This window comes from Pipistrellus kuhlii, unplaced genomic scaffold (genome assembly GCF_014108245.1).
Source record: "Pipistrellus kuhlii isolate mPipKuh1 unplaced genomic scaffold, mPipKuh1.p scaffold_m20_p_4, whole genome shotgun sequence".
Classification (NCBI taxonomy): Eukaryota; Metazoa; Chordata; class Mammalia; order Chiroptera; family Vespertilionidae; genus Pipistrellus; species Pipistrellus kuhlii.
Window position 1 is genome coordinate 83,078,878 of NW_023425540.1, and position 16,917 is coordinate 83,095,794.

Here is a 16,917-nt window from a genome sequence, read left to right on the forward strand (position 1 = left end):
TAAGAGGTTAGGAGAAAAAAGACTGGTATATAAAAGCACTGGCAGGGCAAGTTTTGATTGAAGAGCTTTGGACCTTGGCCATTTATGGAAAGGGGCTTCAGCATCAGATCTTCCTGGGACAACTGACCCTTTGCTTCTGAAAGGGTTCCAGTGTTCAAGTTTTGGTCATGTCCCAGTCATTTTGTTCTGGAAGATGGGGGGAAGGGCGGCTGTGGTTCTGGGTGCAACGAGGTCAAATTGTCTCCTTTGAACATGCTTCAGCTGCATGACTTGTGGTTTTGGTCTGTGTCTCTGAAAAGCAACTCAATATCTTGTTAGAAATAGGACAGAGCGTGTCTGAACTGATTCTGCAGTTACAAGCAACACAGCTAAATGGTCTGGTTCAGGGTTTCTCAAAATGTTGCAGTTATCTAAAGGTTTGATTGAGGAAGGATCCACTTCCAAGCTCACTCATGTGTTGCTGGCAAACTGCTTGAGTAGCCTTAAGACATGTTAGCTGATTTCACTTAGAGCAAGTAATATGAAGTAAAGAGAGAGTAGGAAAGATGGAGGGAAGAAGAACACTCAGGGAAGAAACTATAGTCTTTATAACTTAATCTCAGAAGTGACATCCTTTTGCTATAATCTATTTGATAGAAGCAAGTTATTAAGTCCAGCCCATACTCAGTATCAAAGAATCTGTGAGCATGACATGTTTTAAACAATATCACATCCAAATTATTAACCTTCCTAAAGCCCAGTTCATCACACCTTTTCTTAGCACCAGTTCAAAAACTTTGTACGATTTCTCCAAAGTATAAACCCTTAGCTAGATAATCAATTCCTTAACCTACTCTTCTAGCCTTATCTCCCATTCCTCCCCTCTACACATTCTTGGTCTAGCCACTTACTACCAAACACCGCCATGCACCTTCTCCTGAATTCATACCATTCCCTTGGCCTACCAGTCTGGTTCTCAAACTTGAACTCAGGTGACACATCTGACAGTTCCTAATGCTCTTAACACATACTAGAAAAAATGATAAATGAAGCCGAACATAACAATTCATAATCTTGTGCTAAAACTAGTTTCACCTTATACTAGATTCTAGAATAGATATGTGAGAGTAAGCAACAGAGATTTAAGAAAATTTCTTCTTAAACTGATCAAAGAAAAAAAACTGATCAAAGACAAAGTCATTATTAGAGATCAGCAGAATACCCATTCCTCCACATTTGGCAATGTGCAAGAAGCATTTTGGGGGAAAACAACTGATAGGGAAAGTCTCCTCTTATTCCTTGTCTCTCAAAGATTTCCATAGCTGGTTCCAAAAAGACTACAACCATCCTGAAGGTCCATTGAAAAAGCTCCTTAAAAAAAAACAACAAAAAACAAAAAACACAAAAAAAGAAAAAACAAAACGAAGAAAAGCTCCCAAATAAACTATTGTTTTATCTACATGCAGGAAGGAGATTCCGAGTTAAAACAGTTGAGGTAGAGCAACCTCCAAGATACATTGAGACAAAAACCGCGCAGGCCCGTGTTCAGTGGTTAGAGCGTAGTTTCGCGCACCAAAGCGTCGTGGGGTCTTCCAGGTCAAGGGCAACTCACTACCCAGGTCTGGGTTGCCGGTTAGCTCTTGGGGCGCGCGCAGGAGACAGCCAGTCATTGTGTCTCTCACATCAATGCAAAAAGAGAGAAAGAGAAAAAGTCAACGTACAGACCAATAAGTATAGTTGGCTACCATTTGTTTTGTTTTGTTTTTAAAGACTAACTTTAAACCCAGCCACACACAGAGAGAGAAAAATGATACCAGCCGTATCCAGAGAGAGAAATTATAACTATTTCGTAAACATGCCTTGAATAACCTTGGAAGGTTCCAAGTGACAGTGGTCCCTTCTGGGGAAGTGAGGCGGGAGGGAGGCTTTCCGCCGTATTCCAGCCTGCACGCTCAAGTTTGTATGCTTACCTCCCACCTCAGGCTCTGGCTCCTCGCTCGGGGCCCCCCACCGTTTAACGACGCGCGTGGTGTTTCCCGCGCCTGATGCCACGGAATTCTCGCCAGCGGTGGAGAGGTTCCCGCCACCTTCGCGTTGGAGGAGGCTGGCTGGGCAGCGTCAGTGGTTCCCCCCAAAGTCACCAGACAGACAGGTGGGTGGCGGGGCCAGAACTCCCAGCTCTCCTCATGCCCCTCGGGGCCTGCCCAAAGGCAGGGTCCACGGAGAGCGGGTGGCCTCGCTGGGTGCATGGACAGGCCTCCTCTTCCGCCTCCCGGAGCCTGCTCGATGTCTTTTGTGAAAGGAGAGAGGCCAAAATGTCGCCAGGTTGCTCCCCAAGCCTCACGGAAACACACGGAGTTGTCACCTCAGACACTCCGACTGCAGGCGGAGCCACACTCACAGTTTGCTCGCGCCCGCCAAACCTCTCCGGCGCGACGCCCGGAAGTGACGCAAGGACACGCCCCACGTTCCCTAACTTCCGTCTGCAGGCCTGTGCTCGCGCAGGCGCGCGAGGAGCCAGTCGTGCGGGTTTGGTTCGCGAGTCCGCACGCGGCGAGAAAAAAGATGGAGGACTCCGCTTCATCCCCGCCCGCAGCCTCCACCGCAACTCCAGCCTCCACCGCAGCAACTCCAGCCTCGACCGCCGCAACCCCGGCTGCCGTGGGGCAGCTGGATAAAAAACAGGTGAGAGGCCTCTGGGAGCGAGACGGCCTTGGCCGGGTGATGCGCGTGGTGCGGGAGACGGGCTCGCGCTTCCTTCGATTCTCCCGAAGATTTGAGGGTCTCTGATTCGCTGTTTGAGGGTTCACTCTCAGCCTGCCCGCACTCTTATGCGCACGAGTAGGTGCTCGCTTACCCTAACCCTGCGCGGCCTGGCGCTCTTGAATTAGAATGCAGGTCTAGCTTGGGATTCTTGAGCGCAGTGTACCTGGTTCTACTTCCCTACGTTTGACTATGGCCACGTGGTTTAATTTTGTAAGCCTCGGTTACCTCTGCTGCCCTCCGCTCTCCGGGGTTAGAGGAGGTGAGGCGCGCAAAGCGCTGTAGCCAAGGGCCTGGCATACAGTAAGCGCTCACTCAATGCTAGTTGCGGTGTGGTGCGCGTTTACTGGGGTTACGGCCTTCATTGAACATAGCGGGGCAGGGGAAGCATGTTCCGTCTGGCCCTTTTTTCTCTTTTTTTCCGGACGTATGGATACATTTAGGTGATTCTGATAAGAGTTTTATATTCCTGTGACTGCAAATAGTAGGATACTAATAGTTAATGGTTTTGGAGATTGCCTGTTAAACTAGAAATAGAGCAGGAAGAAAAAGGTAAAAGCAGTAGTAAGGAAGAGGGCAAATGCTAAATTGGATTGAGATTTAATCTGTTTATCTTCATTTTGCAGGCCAAAAAGGCAGTGGAAGCTCTGTTGACACATTCCAAGTCCAGGAAAAACGCGAATGGATTGCTTTTGAATGAGAATGAAAATTTCTTTTTAATGGTGGTATTGTGGAAAATCCCAAGTAAAGAACTGAGGGTCAGATTGTAAGTTCTGGTTTTCTGCCTTAGCTGTTTAATCAGTCAATTCTGTGTAGCGTTAACAGTCGTGATCTAATTTCTAGTGTAAACTTTGCAAACTCAAAATAAAAATCTGAGTTGGTATAAATAGTTGTACCTTACAAAAAAACACAGGAATTCAGACAAGCTTACATTTTTTTAGAAATTTCACCAGTTTTCTTGGGAATTGGTGGACAATTAACCAAAGCCGTTCTATTGAATACAAAACCTGTTTGTTTGTTTTTAGAGAATAAAAGTTAGAATAAATTAAACAGCTTTTATACTTTAATAGAACCTGTCATCTTTTCATGTCAAACTACTTTCAAGCTAAAACCCCTGAGATCCCACACTCGCTTCTTTTAAACTATGTTTTTATTATTTTTGGAAAGAGAGAAACATCAATGGGAGAGAACATCAACATTGTACAACAGCCCCTTGTACCCTGCCATGTACCCTGATTGGGAATCAAACCAGTGACCTCCCAGTGTATGGGTCAACGCTCAACCACTGAGCAACACCAGCCAGGCTGAACTCGCTTCTTTATACAGACACTGTTTAAAACTTGGCAGTGAACTCCTTAAAGAAACCAATGGCAATTACACATTTTTATTGCTAGGACTTTTAGCTCAGAGATGCACCTCTGCAATTGCCAGACTTAATAAATAAAAACACAAGTAATTTTTTAGTATGAGTAAGTCCCATGTAATACTTGGGACGTATTTAAAAAATAATTAAAATGTAATGGGTGTTCTATCTTCTATCTGATAACACTGTCTTTCTGTGGAGTCCCTCATTTCCTGAGTATATTTCCTTTAACCAGCTATGCTAAATCAGTGTATAGGGACTCCGTTCTTAAGGGGCTTCTTAAGCCTCTGGGGGGTCCCCTAGAGAGAGGCATTGTATTGATATATAAATATATATAATAGATATGTGAGACATACTGACAGAATCTGTAAGCTAATGAAATATAAGAAAAGGTTAAAAAAAGAAAAAAATAAATAAACCAGTGTATAGGGTAGTTAGTTTCTTTTCGGAGGAGGGGGGGGCAGGAGATGCGGGAAGGAGGAACCAAGAATTATTACAAATTGGAAAGACCCTTTTGGTCCTCAAACCTTTCAATAAGTAATTTTACAAACCTGCCTCAGCCAGCTTCCCTTAGTTACTGCTTTATGTATCTCCTGCATTCTGTATTCCACACCTTTGCTCAGGCAGTTTTCCCTTCTGGAAAGCCCTCTTGCTTTCTCCAGAATATTTTCGCCAGCTGTTCACCTTTTTGGTGATTTCTGCCACTTACCAGCGTCACAGTTCTTCCCGCATCGTTTGGCAGGTCATGCTACTATGTGTATTACTATCTTCTTAAACAAAGGAAATGTTTCCTTGGAACATATAGGCCTAGGAAGTGCTTTAAATCTTTTTTTCTTTTTAAGACTCAACCTAGTAATCATGGCATGTCTCTTGGTCCCTTTGGTTTGCTCCATATTTTCCTTTCAGCTCTTAAGAGCTCTGTTGTTTATGGAGCCCAGAGTTTTCTCCAAGGTAAGGTTCTAAGTCAGATCTGCCCTGTTGGAAATGGATTCTAGCACATTATAGGATGTGTACACATATAGTAACATATGAAATAATAGTTATATATTCACTATTCTGAGTGTCTTTGTATTTGAACTCTTATTATGTCCCAAATATTAATTGATATTTGACCTATGTGTATTTGTGGTGACTTCCATCTTAAATCTCTTCTGTGCCATTGAAAATCAGACATTTTTTAAAATATATTTTATTGATATTTTACAGAGAGGAAGAGAGAGGGATAGAGAATTAGAAACATTGATGAGAGAGAATCATTGATTAGCTGCCTCTTGCACACCCCCTACTGGGGATGTGCCCACAACCAAGGTACATGCCCTTGACCGGAATTGAACCCGGGACCTTTCAGTCCACAGGCCGACACTCTATCCACTGAGCCAAACTGGTCTTGGCGAAAATCAGACATTTTTTAAATGTTCTCAATATAAAGAACATACATACACTTTAACAGCTGATAGTTCAATTTTGAAAATTAAATTTATTTTAATACTGCCTTTATAATTATTCACATTTTGGGGAAGCACCCCATATATAGTTTGCTTAAATAGTTTAAGTGAAGTTTCCTGAAATGACAGTAAATTGATTGTATATTCTATGGAGTATAAACACATTCTTTGTATAATAATGCTTTATTCTGTGGTTCCTTCTGTATTTTGCAGGTCCTTGCCTCATGGTATTCGGTCAGATTTAGCAGATGTCTGTTTATTTACTAAGGACGAACCCAATGTAACTCCTGAAAAGACGGAACAATTTTATAAGAAGCTTCTAAAAAAGCATGGAATAAAAACCATTTCTCAGGTAGGGAGCAGGTTAATATTTTCAAGATAATTAAAAGTTTTGATTCATGCCGAAACTGGTTTGGCTCAATGGATAGACCGTCAGCCTGCGGACTGAAGGGCCCCAGGTTCGGTTCTAGTTAAGGGCATGTACCTTGGTTGAGGGCGCATCCCCAGTGTGGGGTGTGCAGGAGCAGCTGGATGTTTCTCTTCCCCCCCCCCCCCTTCTCTCTCTCTCTCTCCTCTCTCTATTCCTCGCTGTAAAAAAAATTAATAAAATATATTTTTTAAAAAGTTTTGATTCACTTGAAGCGAAAAGTAATACATTGCTGTATCATCTCCTAAGAATTTAATTTTTAATTTTAACTTTTTCTTTTTAACATAGTTCTCCTTGGCTTTAGGTAGGACATATTCCATTTTTCATCTGATGGCTCAGCTGTCCAGGTTTGTTGATCCACAAGCTCACTGTGTACACTAGTATCTTCCTTGAAGATTTTACAAACAGTTGCTCCATTAGGTCATTTACTCTGAACTTCTGGAGCATTCTGTGTTTGCCTCTGATGTGGCATTTCTCATCCTGTTTGACAGTTGTTGGTGTCATTTCTTTAGCTGAGGTTGTCCCATTTCATTTGTTTCCATGTTTGTGGCATTTAGCATATTGTCTGGCCCATTTTAGGCACTAAAGTGTTCACTAAACTGGCTCCAGAACATTTTAAAATCTGAATACAAATTGTTGCTTGAGAATTGTGCTCTTTGTTTTCTAGATTATCCCGTTCCGAACATTAAAAACAGAGTATAAAGCCTATGAGGCCAAGCTCCGCCTCCTGAGTAGTTTCAACTTGTTCCTTTCTGATGCAAGAATCCGTCGGCTCTTACCCTCACACCTCGGAAGACATTTCTATAAGAGAAAGAAGTAAGTGTCTGATCAATGACTGGACTTGAGCAGCACAGAATTTATAAGTGTAGCCCTATCCACCAGTTTGGCTCAGTGGATAGAGAATTGGCCTGTGGACTGAAGGGGTCTAGGTTTGATTCCGGCCAATGGCATGTACCTTGGTTGTGGGCACATCCTCAGTAGGGGGTGTGCAGGAGGCAGCTGATCGATGTTTCTAACTCTATCCCTCTCCCTTCCTCTCTGTAAAAAAATCAATTAAAAAAAAAAAGGTTTTACTTAGGTAATCTGTAAAGAAAGGATTGAAAATTTAAAAAAAAAGAATTTACAGGTGTATATGCATTGTGTGTGCTCTAAATGTCTGTCGTTACAGAGTTCCAATACCTGTAAATCTTAAAGCCAAGAATCTTTCCAAAGAGATCAACACATCAATAGGTGGGACTGTCTTAAACATCTCTAAAAGTGGTTCTTGCAGGTAGGTAAATGTATATATGTGTTTAATCTTATACTTAATAATGATTTTACAAACGTTTTTAAGGTTTTATAAGATAGTGCTAATGAAACCAGGTCGTTCTATTAAGACTAAAATCCATTCCTTAGACATATTCAGTTCTCTAGAACAGTGCTATCCCATAGAACTTTCTACAGAGATGGAGATGGTCTCCTATAGGAGTCATTAGCTGTATGTGGTTGTGAGCACTTGCATTGTGGGTACTATAGCTGATGAACCAAATTTCTAATTTTACTTGATTTTAATTAATTTAGACACGTGTGGCTAGTGGCTAATGCTTACCATATTGGATAGGGCACCTCTAGGTTAAGGATAGCAGAGAGAATGAGATTAATGCTTAGAAAACATCCATGTAGTTCTGGGCGTTCATGTTGACCAGCATCTTATTATCCTTTAATGTGAAGATCTATCTCGGTCTTGGTTTAAACATATTCAAAATCATTTCATAAAATACTTAGTCTGCTGATTTGGGCGTCTGTGGTGTGGGATGGGCCGCTGCCCGTAGTGTAGAGCTGTGGAGTATGATCCTTTCTCCCAAAGATGCCCAGGAGCCCATGTGTAGCTAGTGGTCACAGGATGAAATAGGACCATCAGGGTTTCTTGACCACATGCCAGGGAGGGCAGTCCTTGGCAGAGTGTTTCCAGGTATGGCAGAATGGAATTTGGGCAAAACATGTGAGTTCTGGTGTTGCCCTCTGCTTTCAGGTGAGAAGTCCCTTACTTGAGTATCATTAGGTAACTGAGAAGAGTTGTTCATCAGGCCATGAGTAGTGGCTCATGGCAAGCAGTTAGCTAGAAGGTCTGAGGCCTGGTTCAGGGGATTAATGAGTAGCTATGAAAAGGGGACAGCACCATGCATCCAGATAAAGGAGTGGAAATCTGCCTCTAAGGTTTTCCCAAGCCAAATCCAGAGCTTAAGAAACATTGTGGACAGCTAATAAAAATAATACAAAAACAATCATTCTTTTATCTCCGTTCTTACCCTTCCCTAACACAGTTGTTTTCTATCTTCCTTCCCACCCTCCCCTTCCTTATCCACCCTCCTTCCTCTTTCTCCCTCCTCTCCCCCTCCTTCCTTACTATTTTTCCATCTGTAAGGCCAAGAATGTGCTTGTAGGAAGGTGGCAGCAGACAGAGTGATCAAAGCCCCTTTTTTTTGGCTGGAGGGAGGTGGGGGCACCAGCCCCTGTCTCACCCTGCTTCTGAGACACCTCCCTATTGGCTCCCATGGTAGGGAGGACGGGGACTGGCAGGGAAAGGGACTCGGTGGCTGAGTACCCGGCACTTCTGGGCTTCCCACTGGCTTATGTCTGCGCTCTTTCAAATGAAGGCATGGTCTTGCTCTTGGCCAGAAGACTGATACTGTAGGGGGGAGGAGAGCTCTTGGTTTTAGGCAGCTGGGTTAGGGCCGTGGAACTCTAAAATCAACAAAGCAAGCAACCCTTCCAGGAGTCTTTCCTTTCAAAACAGTCACTACTAGAGGTAATTGTCCTCGGAAAAGCTGTGGGCTGATTCCTGGACCTGTATATTTCTATTTCTCACATACCTGCCTATGCCTTATTTTGAAGAATTATTTTTTAAAATCTTTTTTGTCTGAAACTTAAATTTCAGCACTATCCGCGTTGGTCACACTGGAATGCAGGTTCAGCACATCGTCGAAAACATTGTTGCTGTCACGGAAAAGCTTTCACAGAAATTGCCAGAGGTATGGTCTTGCAGATGCATCAATTGATCGTTCATTTAAAAGACACAAAGCATATGTTATATTACTCTTTTTGTGTTTGTTTCAGAAGTGGGAGAGTGTGAAACTCTTGTACGTGAAAACTGAGAGATCAGTTGCCCTTCCTATCTTTTCTTCATTTGTCAGCAGTTGGGATGAAGCTAAAGGAGTGAACATTTCTAGTCTGAAGAAACAAGTAAGTAGAACTTTAAGTACTGGGTAGACTAGTCTGGGATGTAAATGCTGCCCAGAAGAGAGAACTAGGTTGTCATTCTGCCTGGCTTTTGTCTTGCAGTAGTTTTCTAGTGACTGGTTTGAGATTAGTTAATAAAATATAGTAGGACATACATGTGTGATAAGGTAGGTGTTTTAATTTCTCTTCAAAGGTCTAATTAGGCTTTTAAAGGGCCTATTTATTGGCAAGAAGAGCTAAGAGAGAAGAAACCCAAAATTTAGTTCATTTGTGTTTATGGGCAAAATTTAAGATTCTATTAGGCTAACATGTACCTCTTGTTTTTGGTTTGTAGGGTTTTGGTGCTAATAGATACTATTGCAAAAGAATGAGCCCTACCCAGAGCTCAGGGTTAGAACATTGGCCTTTGGACCAAAGGGTCATGGATTTGATTCCTGATCAAGGGCTACCTTGGTTATCTGCTCAAACCAATCAGTGTGCCTCTCTCAAATCAGTGTCGTGTCCCCCCCCCCCCCCCCCCCCCCCGTCATCCCTCCCCTCTGTTCTCTTTAAAAAAAAAAAAAAAAAAATCAGTGGAAAACATAACCTCAGATGAGAAAAACAAGTTAGAATGAGAGAAAATTGAAATTTTTGCTCTTTGTTGGGTCCATATTCTCATTTGTTTATTTTTTCTTCAGCCATATTAATTTTGTCCAGTGAATTTTTAATTTTAATCTTTTTATTTTTTTACTTTCTGAAGTTCCATTTTTTGTTCTTTTAAAATTGGCTTTGCTTTCTTTGGTTTGCTGTTATCTAGAAACTAGAGGCCTGATGCACGAAATTTAAATTTGTGCAAGAATAGGCCTTCCTTCTGGCTGCCAGCACCGGCTTCCCCCTCGCCCGGGGATCGGGCTTCCCTTGCAGCTCCTACTTTGTCCAGAAGGTCTTCAGGTCTGATTAGCATATTACACTTTATTATTATAGATAGTCTTCCAGTTGGTCTTAATTCTTAGAACATGTTAAACATAATTACTCAATTAGTTGTCTGCTAATTCATATAGTAGAAGTCTTGGTGTTGCAAGCTGTCTTCTCTGCCTGCTGGTTCCTTATATGTTTGGTTATCTCTGTGAAGATTTCGGCATTTGGAAAATTGTTTGTAGAAATGACTTGAGGTGTAGGAAGAAGATCTTATATCTGGAGACTGACATTTACATCTGCCAGGCACCTTGGGTCATTTTCAGTTTGGACCACCTGAATGCACATTCAAGGCTTGCACATCTCTGAATGACAAATCATGGTGCTAATGTTGTAGGACTGTTTCCTGCTCATCTTTGCCCTGAGGGTGTAACTCATGGGGGTCTCAGTTTATCGAGGTGAGGGAGGTTTCCTCCTAGAATCCCTGTCCAGCATGGATGCTGGGATTTGATTTCCCTTTACATACCACCTCCACCCCCTGTTTCTTACATGGTGGTTAAAACCAAAGTCAGTGATTAGGAGATACTCTGGGTCAAAATGGATTCTGGACTTCATTGCAGTTCTGACAATTTAATCACCTTATCAGTGCTTTAAAAAAAATTATTTTATTTTACCTTGTCTTTTGTTTTAATTGGGAGGGTGATCCAGAATAATATAGACTGCTAGTATAGGAAGCAGGAAGGCTGGATTTTTTTGTCATTTGTCATAGAGTCTGTTGTGGGCTTTGTAAAAATGTTGGAATTGCTGGCAAAAATGGAATTTGGATGCTATTATAGATATTACTTAACAATACTCTGTGGTAAGGATTATGTAAACTTTGTACTCTTTTAACTTTCAACCACAACTTGAAGTAGGAAAAAAATGGTTAGGGATTTTTATTTTTTGTTTTTGTTAGCTTTATTGAGATGTAATTTATATAACATACTATGCAATCTATATAATTAAGTCACCTATCAATGGGATTGATTTTCACAAAACTTATGACTGCATAACTCAGATACCCAGATTTTGGGTGTCTGTCTATAATTTACCACATAAAATGCAATTGTGGTCATGACTCAGAAACAAAGTGGCAATGGGGTTCAAGTACTGGTAATGGGGTTTGTGCAGAGCTTGTACAGGTTTATGAGAGTTTATGAATAATCAGGACTGCAAATGCCATTTATTTTCCAACTAAAATATCTCTTTCAAAAAGTTACGTATGGTTTTTTGGTAGGAAGCAAAGAAATTACAAAAACAAAAAGAACATAAAAAGAAACAAAAGGAAAAGAAAAGAAACAGAAAGCCTACGAAACAGGGCAGAAAGTCTACATCAGCCCTACATAAGGAGGAGACGGCCCCAAAAACTTGTGGTTCTCCAGTGAAGGGCCCTAGACCCCAAAAGAAAGAGACCCCACAGCCTGAGAAGAAAGAGACCTGCAAAATAAAAGCCCAAAATAAAGTGCAAGTTGAATCTGAAGAAGAAATTCCATTACTGGTCCCAATAGGAGAAACTCCTGCCAAAGGAAAAGTAGAGGTATGCTTGCTAATGTTTAATATTCACAGTGGATTGATTCAGTGGTCACTGTGTGTCCTGCAGGCACTGCTGAGTGGTGAATGTAAGATGGGAGGCACACTGTTTTTAGGGAAACGTTCTACCAAAGATTTTGAACCAAAAGAGAAAAATACTAGGATTAACCCTGAGGACCCAGTAGATAGTTACCATGAATTACAGACCTTTTGGTAGACCAATAGTTTTTGTAAAATTATTTGAAATAATGTTTGGTAAGAGTTAACAGTTCTTAGAAAATACTAATAAAATAATTGGGAAAAGGGCATAATACTTGGAATTTTTATTTTCTTTCCACAAAAGAGGTTTATTAAAGGGGAAATTGAGAGTTTTTGGACATATAATAGACATCCAACCTAAACTAGTAGAAGAGGAGGGTCAGAGAGATTTTTCAGAGGTGAATGAAGGCAGTGGATCCTTTAAAATGGGTAGGGAATGTCCGGCCCCCAAAGGCCTTTTAAGTCTCATAATAACATTTGGTTGGCTCTGCCAAGGTATTAGGGTTGAGTTAATTAAATATTTGACCAAATATAGCAGACTAATTTTTTTTTTTCTCCAAAGTGACTTTTTAATTTTTAAAATTTTATTGGTGTTGACATTAGTCAACATGAACCTCATATTAGGAACCCTTTTTCCTCCCCACCCCCTCTGGCAACCACCACACTGCTGTTTGTTCATATGTTTCAGTTTTATATTCCACATATGAGTTAAATCCTATAGTTCTTAGCTTTTTCTGTTTGACTTATTTCACTTCACATAATGTTCTCAAGATCCATCCATGTTGTAAATGACACTGCTTCATCCTTTCTTATGACCATGTAGTACTCCATGGTGTACTGGAAGTACACTACATGTACCACATCTTCTTTAGCCAGTCCTCTATCATAGGGCACTTTGGCTGTTTCCAACTCTTGGCCACCATGAATAATGATGCAATGAACATAGGGGTGCATATATCTTTGCATATAAATGATTTTGAATTTTTCTAGTATATATCCAGGAGTGGGATTGTTGGTATGGTAGCTCTATTTTTAATTTTTTGAGGAATCACCAGACTGCTTTCCATAGTGGTTGTACTGGTCTACATTCCCACCAGTACCGAATGAGGGTTCCCTTTTTTCCCATAATCTCTCCAATACTTGTTGCTCCATTTTTTGATACTGGCCAAGCACTGCCATCTTGTGGCTGTGGGGGCCACCATCTTTGAGGGTGTGGTGGTCGATTAGCATATTCCCTCCTTATTAGCTGTGGGTGTTGTCATCTCTGAGGGCGGGGCAGTAGTTAGCATATTCCCTCATTGGCTGTGGGTGCCACCAATTTTGTGACAGTGTGAGGGACAATTAGCATATTCCATTAGTCATATTATACTAGTAAAGAAGATCCTTACTAGATCCTTTATTACATAGGGTGGGGGAAAGATAAGAATAGTAAACATTGTGTGATGGTTATTAGTTTTTTTGCATCTTGATGTTTTTTCAGATTTTCCTTAATCTGTTGGAAACAGTTTTGTTGGTGGTTGGGGTTTTTGTTTTTTTGTTTACATAACATACTTCTATATTGGACAGCCCATTGCTAGAATGTACAATACTTGTATATTCAGCAGTTGTCTGGGGTGCTTAGAAAATTCAGGATTCCTGGCCTGTAACACATTGCCCCAGGGAGCCTTGAATCAAACTGGGTTTTCTAAAAGGCAGCCCAGTTGGTTTTTACACACACAGTTCTGGAACCTCATGTCCTAACCCATGTGCAAGGAATTTACAGCTGAAGGTGACCAAGAGTCAGGATTGGGTCACAGATTTCTCTACTGTGCTCCCGGAAGGTGCTTCCAGGAGGCCCTACACTCAGCCATTGGGAAAGATGGTTGTCTTTTGATTGGACCAGAATACCGCCAGGATCTTCTTTACTAGTAAAATATGACTAATGGAATACAGCTGCCTTTCATCATTTCATCATGCTGAGGTGTACCTTTGGGTTTACCTAAATAGTCAAAAGAGTAACTCTTAGAGTTATATTGTCAGTTGGCTTTCTCCAGACCTAACTTTGTTCTTTTATTTAGGTGCAAAAACATGCCACAGGAGAGAAGTCTCCAGTAAAGAGTCCGGGTTCCAACCCACCTCGTGGGAAGAAGAGAAAGGCCTGTCCAGCTTTGGAGATGCCGAAAGCACCAGAGCCCAAGACCCCAGGTAAAGGCCCAGGGAAGAAGCCACGAGTCAAAGAGGAAGTGGAGAAGCAAAGAAACTCTCCTTTGGGGAAAAAAGACCCAAAACAGACGCCCAAAAAGCCAGAGGCCAAGTTCTTCACTACAGCTAATAAATCTGCAAAAAAAGCTGCTCGTACCCCCAAAAAATTGGGCCAAAAACCCAAAGTGCCCCAGTCAACCTAAAGTCAGTGACTTGACCAGGAGGAAACATCGGAGCTGCCTGGAAAGCTTTTGAAAAATACCCAGGTCCTGACCCCTGTCACAGCCTTCTCCAAGAGTGAGACCTGGCTGTAAAACCTTCTAAGGGACTCTGATGTATCGTGTGTGTAAGAACCAGTAGTTTAAATCCATTAAAAAAAAATTTTTTTTTATGTATTACCTAATATAATAGAAATTACAGTGCTTTTATTAAAGTGTAACATTTGCTTCTGAGTAAATTATTTTGTATCTTGTTACTTGAATGCCTGTGATCCAACCTTTTCCTTTTCTGGCTCCAAAACAGCAGTTTGTGCAAACATTTCTGAAGCTTGTCTTCAAGTCAGTGGGTGGGCTCACTACATGCAAATCAACTGTGGAATTTATGTAACACCTCAAGTTTCTTGGCCCATCATGCTGAGCTGGTATATCTCAATGGGTCTTAGGGGGTGGTTGGCCAAGGTTATAAACCAATTAGCATATGTTTAATGAGAAAAATTAACATGTTATCATTCATAAAGGCACCAAATTGATTCCTGCCTTCTAGAGGCAAGAAAATCCTTCAGCCTTCCATTCTTCCTCCAGGTTACTCCTCCCCTTTATAGAGTTACTTAGATTTGGCACCTCTATGATAGGAAGCCTGGAAGTGGAGAGTATTAAATTTGGGTGATTGTTAAATATATGCTGACTTCTCAGGTGCACAGCCTTTCCGTAAATAGGAGTTGGGGTACACATTGCTAGTAGGAAGCGATTGGTTCACTGTAGTATGGGAAGGTCGGCATGAGACCTGCTTCTAAATATCAGCTGGTTCAGAAACAAGAAATAAAATTTGAGATGGTTCTTGGCAAGTTGAGACAATTGTTAGCTTTTTAGCCCCACAAATTAAACTAATGTTAACTTTTTAAATCATGAAAGGCTCTAATATACAAAAAAAATGTGTAGGTCCACTGACTTTATAAAAGCTTTTAAAAGTGAATAGAAGTGTGTGTTGTAGCTTAATGGAAACATTTTCCATGGAGACTGGGTTCTGTGGGAAGATGTTCAGATAGACTTGTTTCACTTACTCAAAGGTGAAGATCTAAGATAAGTGCTGTTTTGCATAGGACAAAGAAACAATCAGATAATGTAGTTTATGTGACAACTTTCTGGGGTTTTAAGGTTTTCTAATTCCATCCTCTAGCCAAGTAAAAGATTTTGTAGCACCAAGTGATTTTTACATATAGGCAAATTTTTTTTTTAATTTATTGATTTTTTTACAGAGAGGAAGGGCGAGGGATAGAGGGTGGCTAGAAACATGGATGAGAGAGAAACATTTGCACACCCCTTAGTGGGGATGTGCCCGCAACCAATGTACGTGCCCTTGACCGGAATCGAACCTGGGACCTTTCAGTCTGCAGACCGACTCAATCCACTGAGCCAAACTGGTTTTGGCTCACATAGACAATTCTTAAATGTAGGTGTTCTGTTTGTGTGTGTTTTTTTTAAGAATTTTTATGAATTTCTTTGAGCCAAACTAATGACATGCTAGGAAACGATCTCAAATGCTTCTGTTTTTTGTTTTTAAGACTTAAAATGTTTAGAGCAGTTTTAGGCTTATGGCAAATTAAGGTAAATTTCCCATTTTCCCCACCTGTGCCCATGCACAGCTACCCCCACATCAACATCCTCCAACCAGAGGGGCACGTTTACAACCGATGAGCTTATCTTGACACATCACTGTTAGCCAAAGTCCATAGCTGACATTAGGTTTCACGCTTAGTGTTACACATTCTAAGGACATGGGTAAATGAATAGTAATATGTACCTACCATTACAGTATACAGAGTATTTTCACTGCTTTAAAAAGCCACCTGTGCTGCACCTATCCATCCCTCTCACCCCATCCTCAGAGCCCCTGGCAACCACTGAGATTGTTACTGTCTATAGTTTTGTCTTTTCCAGAATGTCATATAGTTAGAATCACAGTATGTAGCCCTTTCAGACTGTTTCTCTCACTTAGTCATATGCACGTAAGATTCCTCTCTCTCTTCTCTTGGCTTGGTAGCACATTTCTTTTTTGTGCTGGAAACAGAATAATATTGTTTTGGGCAATTATTAATAAAGCTGCTAGAAATGTCTGTGTGCAGATTTATGTGCTTTGGATAAACACTAAGGGTATGATTACTAAATCATATGAGTATGTTGGTTTTGTAAGAACCTGCCAACCTGTCTTCCAAAGTGGCCTTACCATTTTGCATTCCCAACAGCAATGAGTGAGAGTTCCTATTGCTCCACATCCTCACCAGCATTTGGTGTTGGCCATTCATATAGGTGTGTGTTACTTAGCATTTCCCTGATAATACTGATAAGGAATATGCATATTTGCCATCAGTATATCTTCTATGCATAAGTATTCCTTTTTTCTTTTTTCTTCCCGTCTGTATTCTCCAAGATGTTCTTAATGAAATTATTTTGTGATGAACACATGCCAGCCCTCCTTCACTTTATTCCTTTAAATGTCTCTCATTAAGAAAAGAGAATAAGAAATTCTTGGGGTGGGGATAGGGTGGCACTTTTGGAAAATACACAGCCATGGTCCCACTGCAGACCTAAATTGGTGGGACTTAGGAATCTTTTTTTTTTTTTTAATATATTTTATTGATTTTTTATGGAGAGGAAAGGAGGGGGATAGAGAGAAACATTGATCATGTGCCTTCTGCACACTCCCCACTGGGGATGTGCCCGCAACCAAAGCACATGCCCTTGACTGGAATCGAACTCGGGCCCCGCCCCAATCTGCAGGCCGGCACTCTATCCACTGAGCCAAACCGGTTTCAGCAGGAA

The 16,917-nt window shown here is 41.2% G+C and overlaps 2 protein-coding genes across 2 annotated transcripts in view; one reads left to right on the forward strand and one right to left on the reverse strand.

Annotated features, from left to right (window-relative positions):
* Nucleotides 1-2,379, reverse strand: part of TNFRSF17 (TNF receptor superfamily member 17) — a 112,337-nt gene extending 109,958 nt beyond the window's left edge. The window contains exon 1 of the mRNA XM_036411123.2: nt 1,950-2,379. The gene's annotated coding sequence lies outside the window, so the exon portion shown is untranslated. The remainder of the gene's footprint in view (nt 1-1,949) is intronic.
* Nucleotides 2,380-2,470: 91 nt separating this feature from the next.
* Nucleotides 2,471-14,354, forward strand: RSL1D1 (ribosomal L1 domain containing 1). The gene is made up of 9 exons (XM_036411118.2): nt 2,471-2,664; nt 3,369-3,508; nt 5,764-5,902; nt 6,645-6,793; nt 7,146-7,247; nt 8,895-8,988; nt 9,074-9,199; nt 11,367-11,666; nt 13,756-14,354. Exons 1-9 carry the CDS (start codon nt 2,545-2,547, stop codon nt 14,080-14,082), a joined length of 1,497 nt encoding a protein of 498 aa, XP_036267011.1. The 5' UTR covers nt 2,471-2,544; the 3' UTR covers nt 14,083-14,354.
* Nucleotides 14,355-16,917: the final 2,563 nt, after the last annotated feature.

Coding starts and splice junctions, on each gene's coding strand:
- RSL1D1 (XM_036411118.2), top strand. CDS start 2,545: ATGGAGGACTCCGCTTCATCCCCGCCCGCAGCCTCCACCGCAACTCCA. Junction 2,665..3,368: donor GGCAGCTGGATAAAAAACAG/GTGAGAGGCCTC, acceptor TTCATTTTGCAG/GCCAAAAAGGCAGTGGAAGC. Junction 3,509..5,763: donor AAAGAACTGAGGGTCAGATT/GTAAGTTCTGGT, acceptor TGTATTTTGCAG/GTCCTTGCCTCATGGTATTC.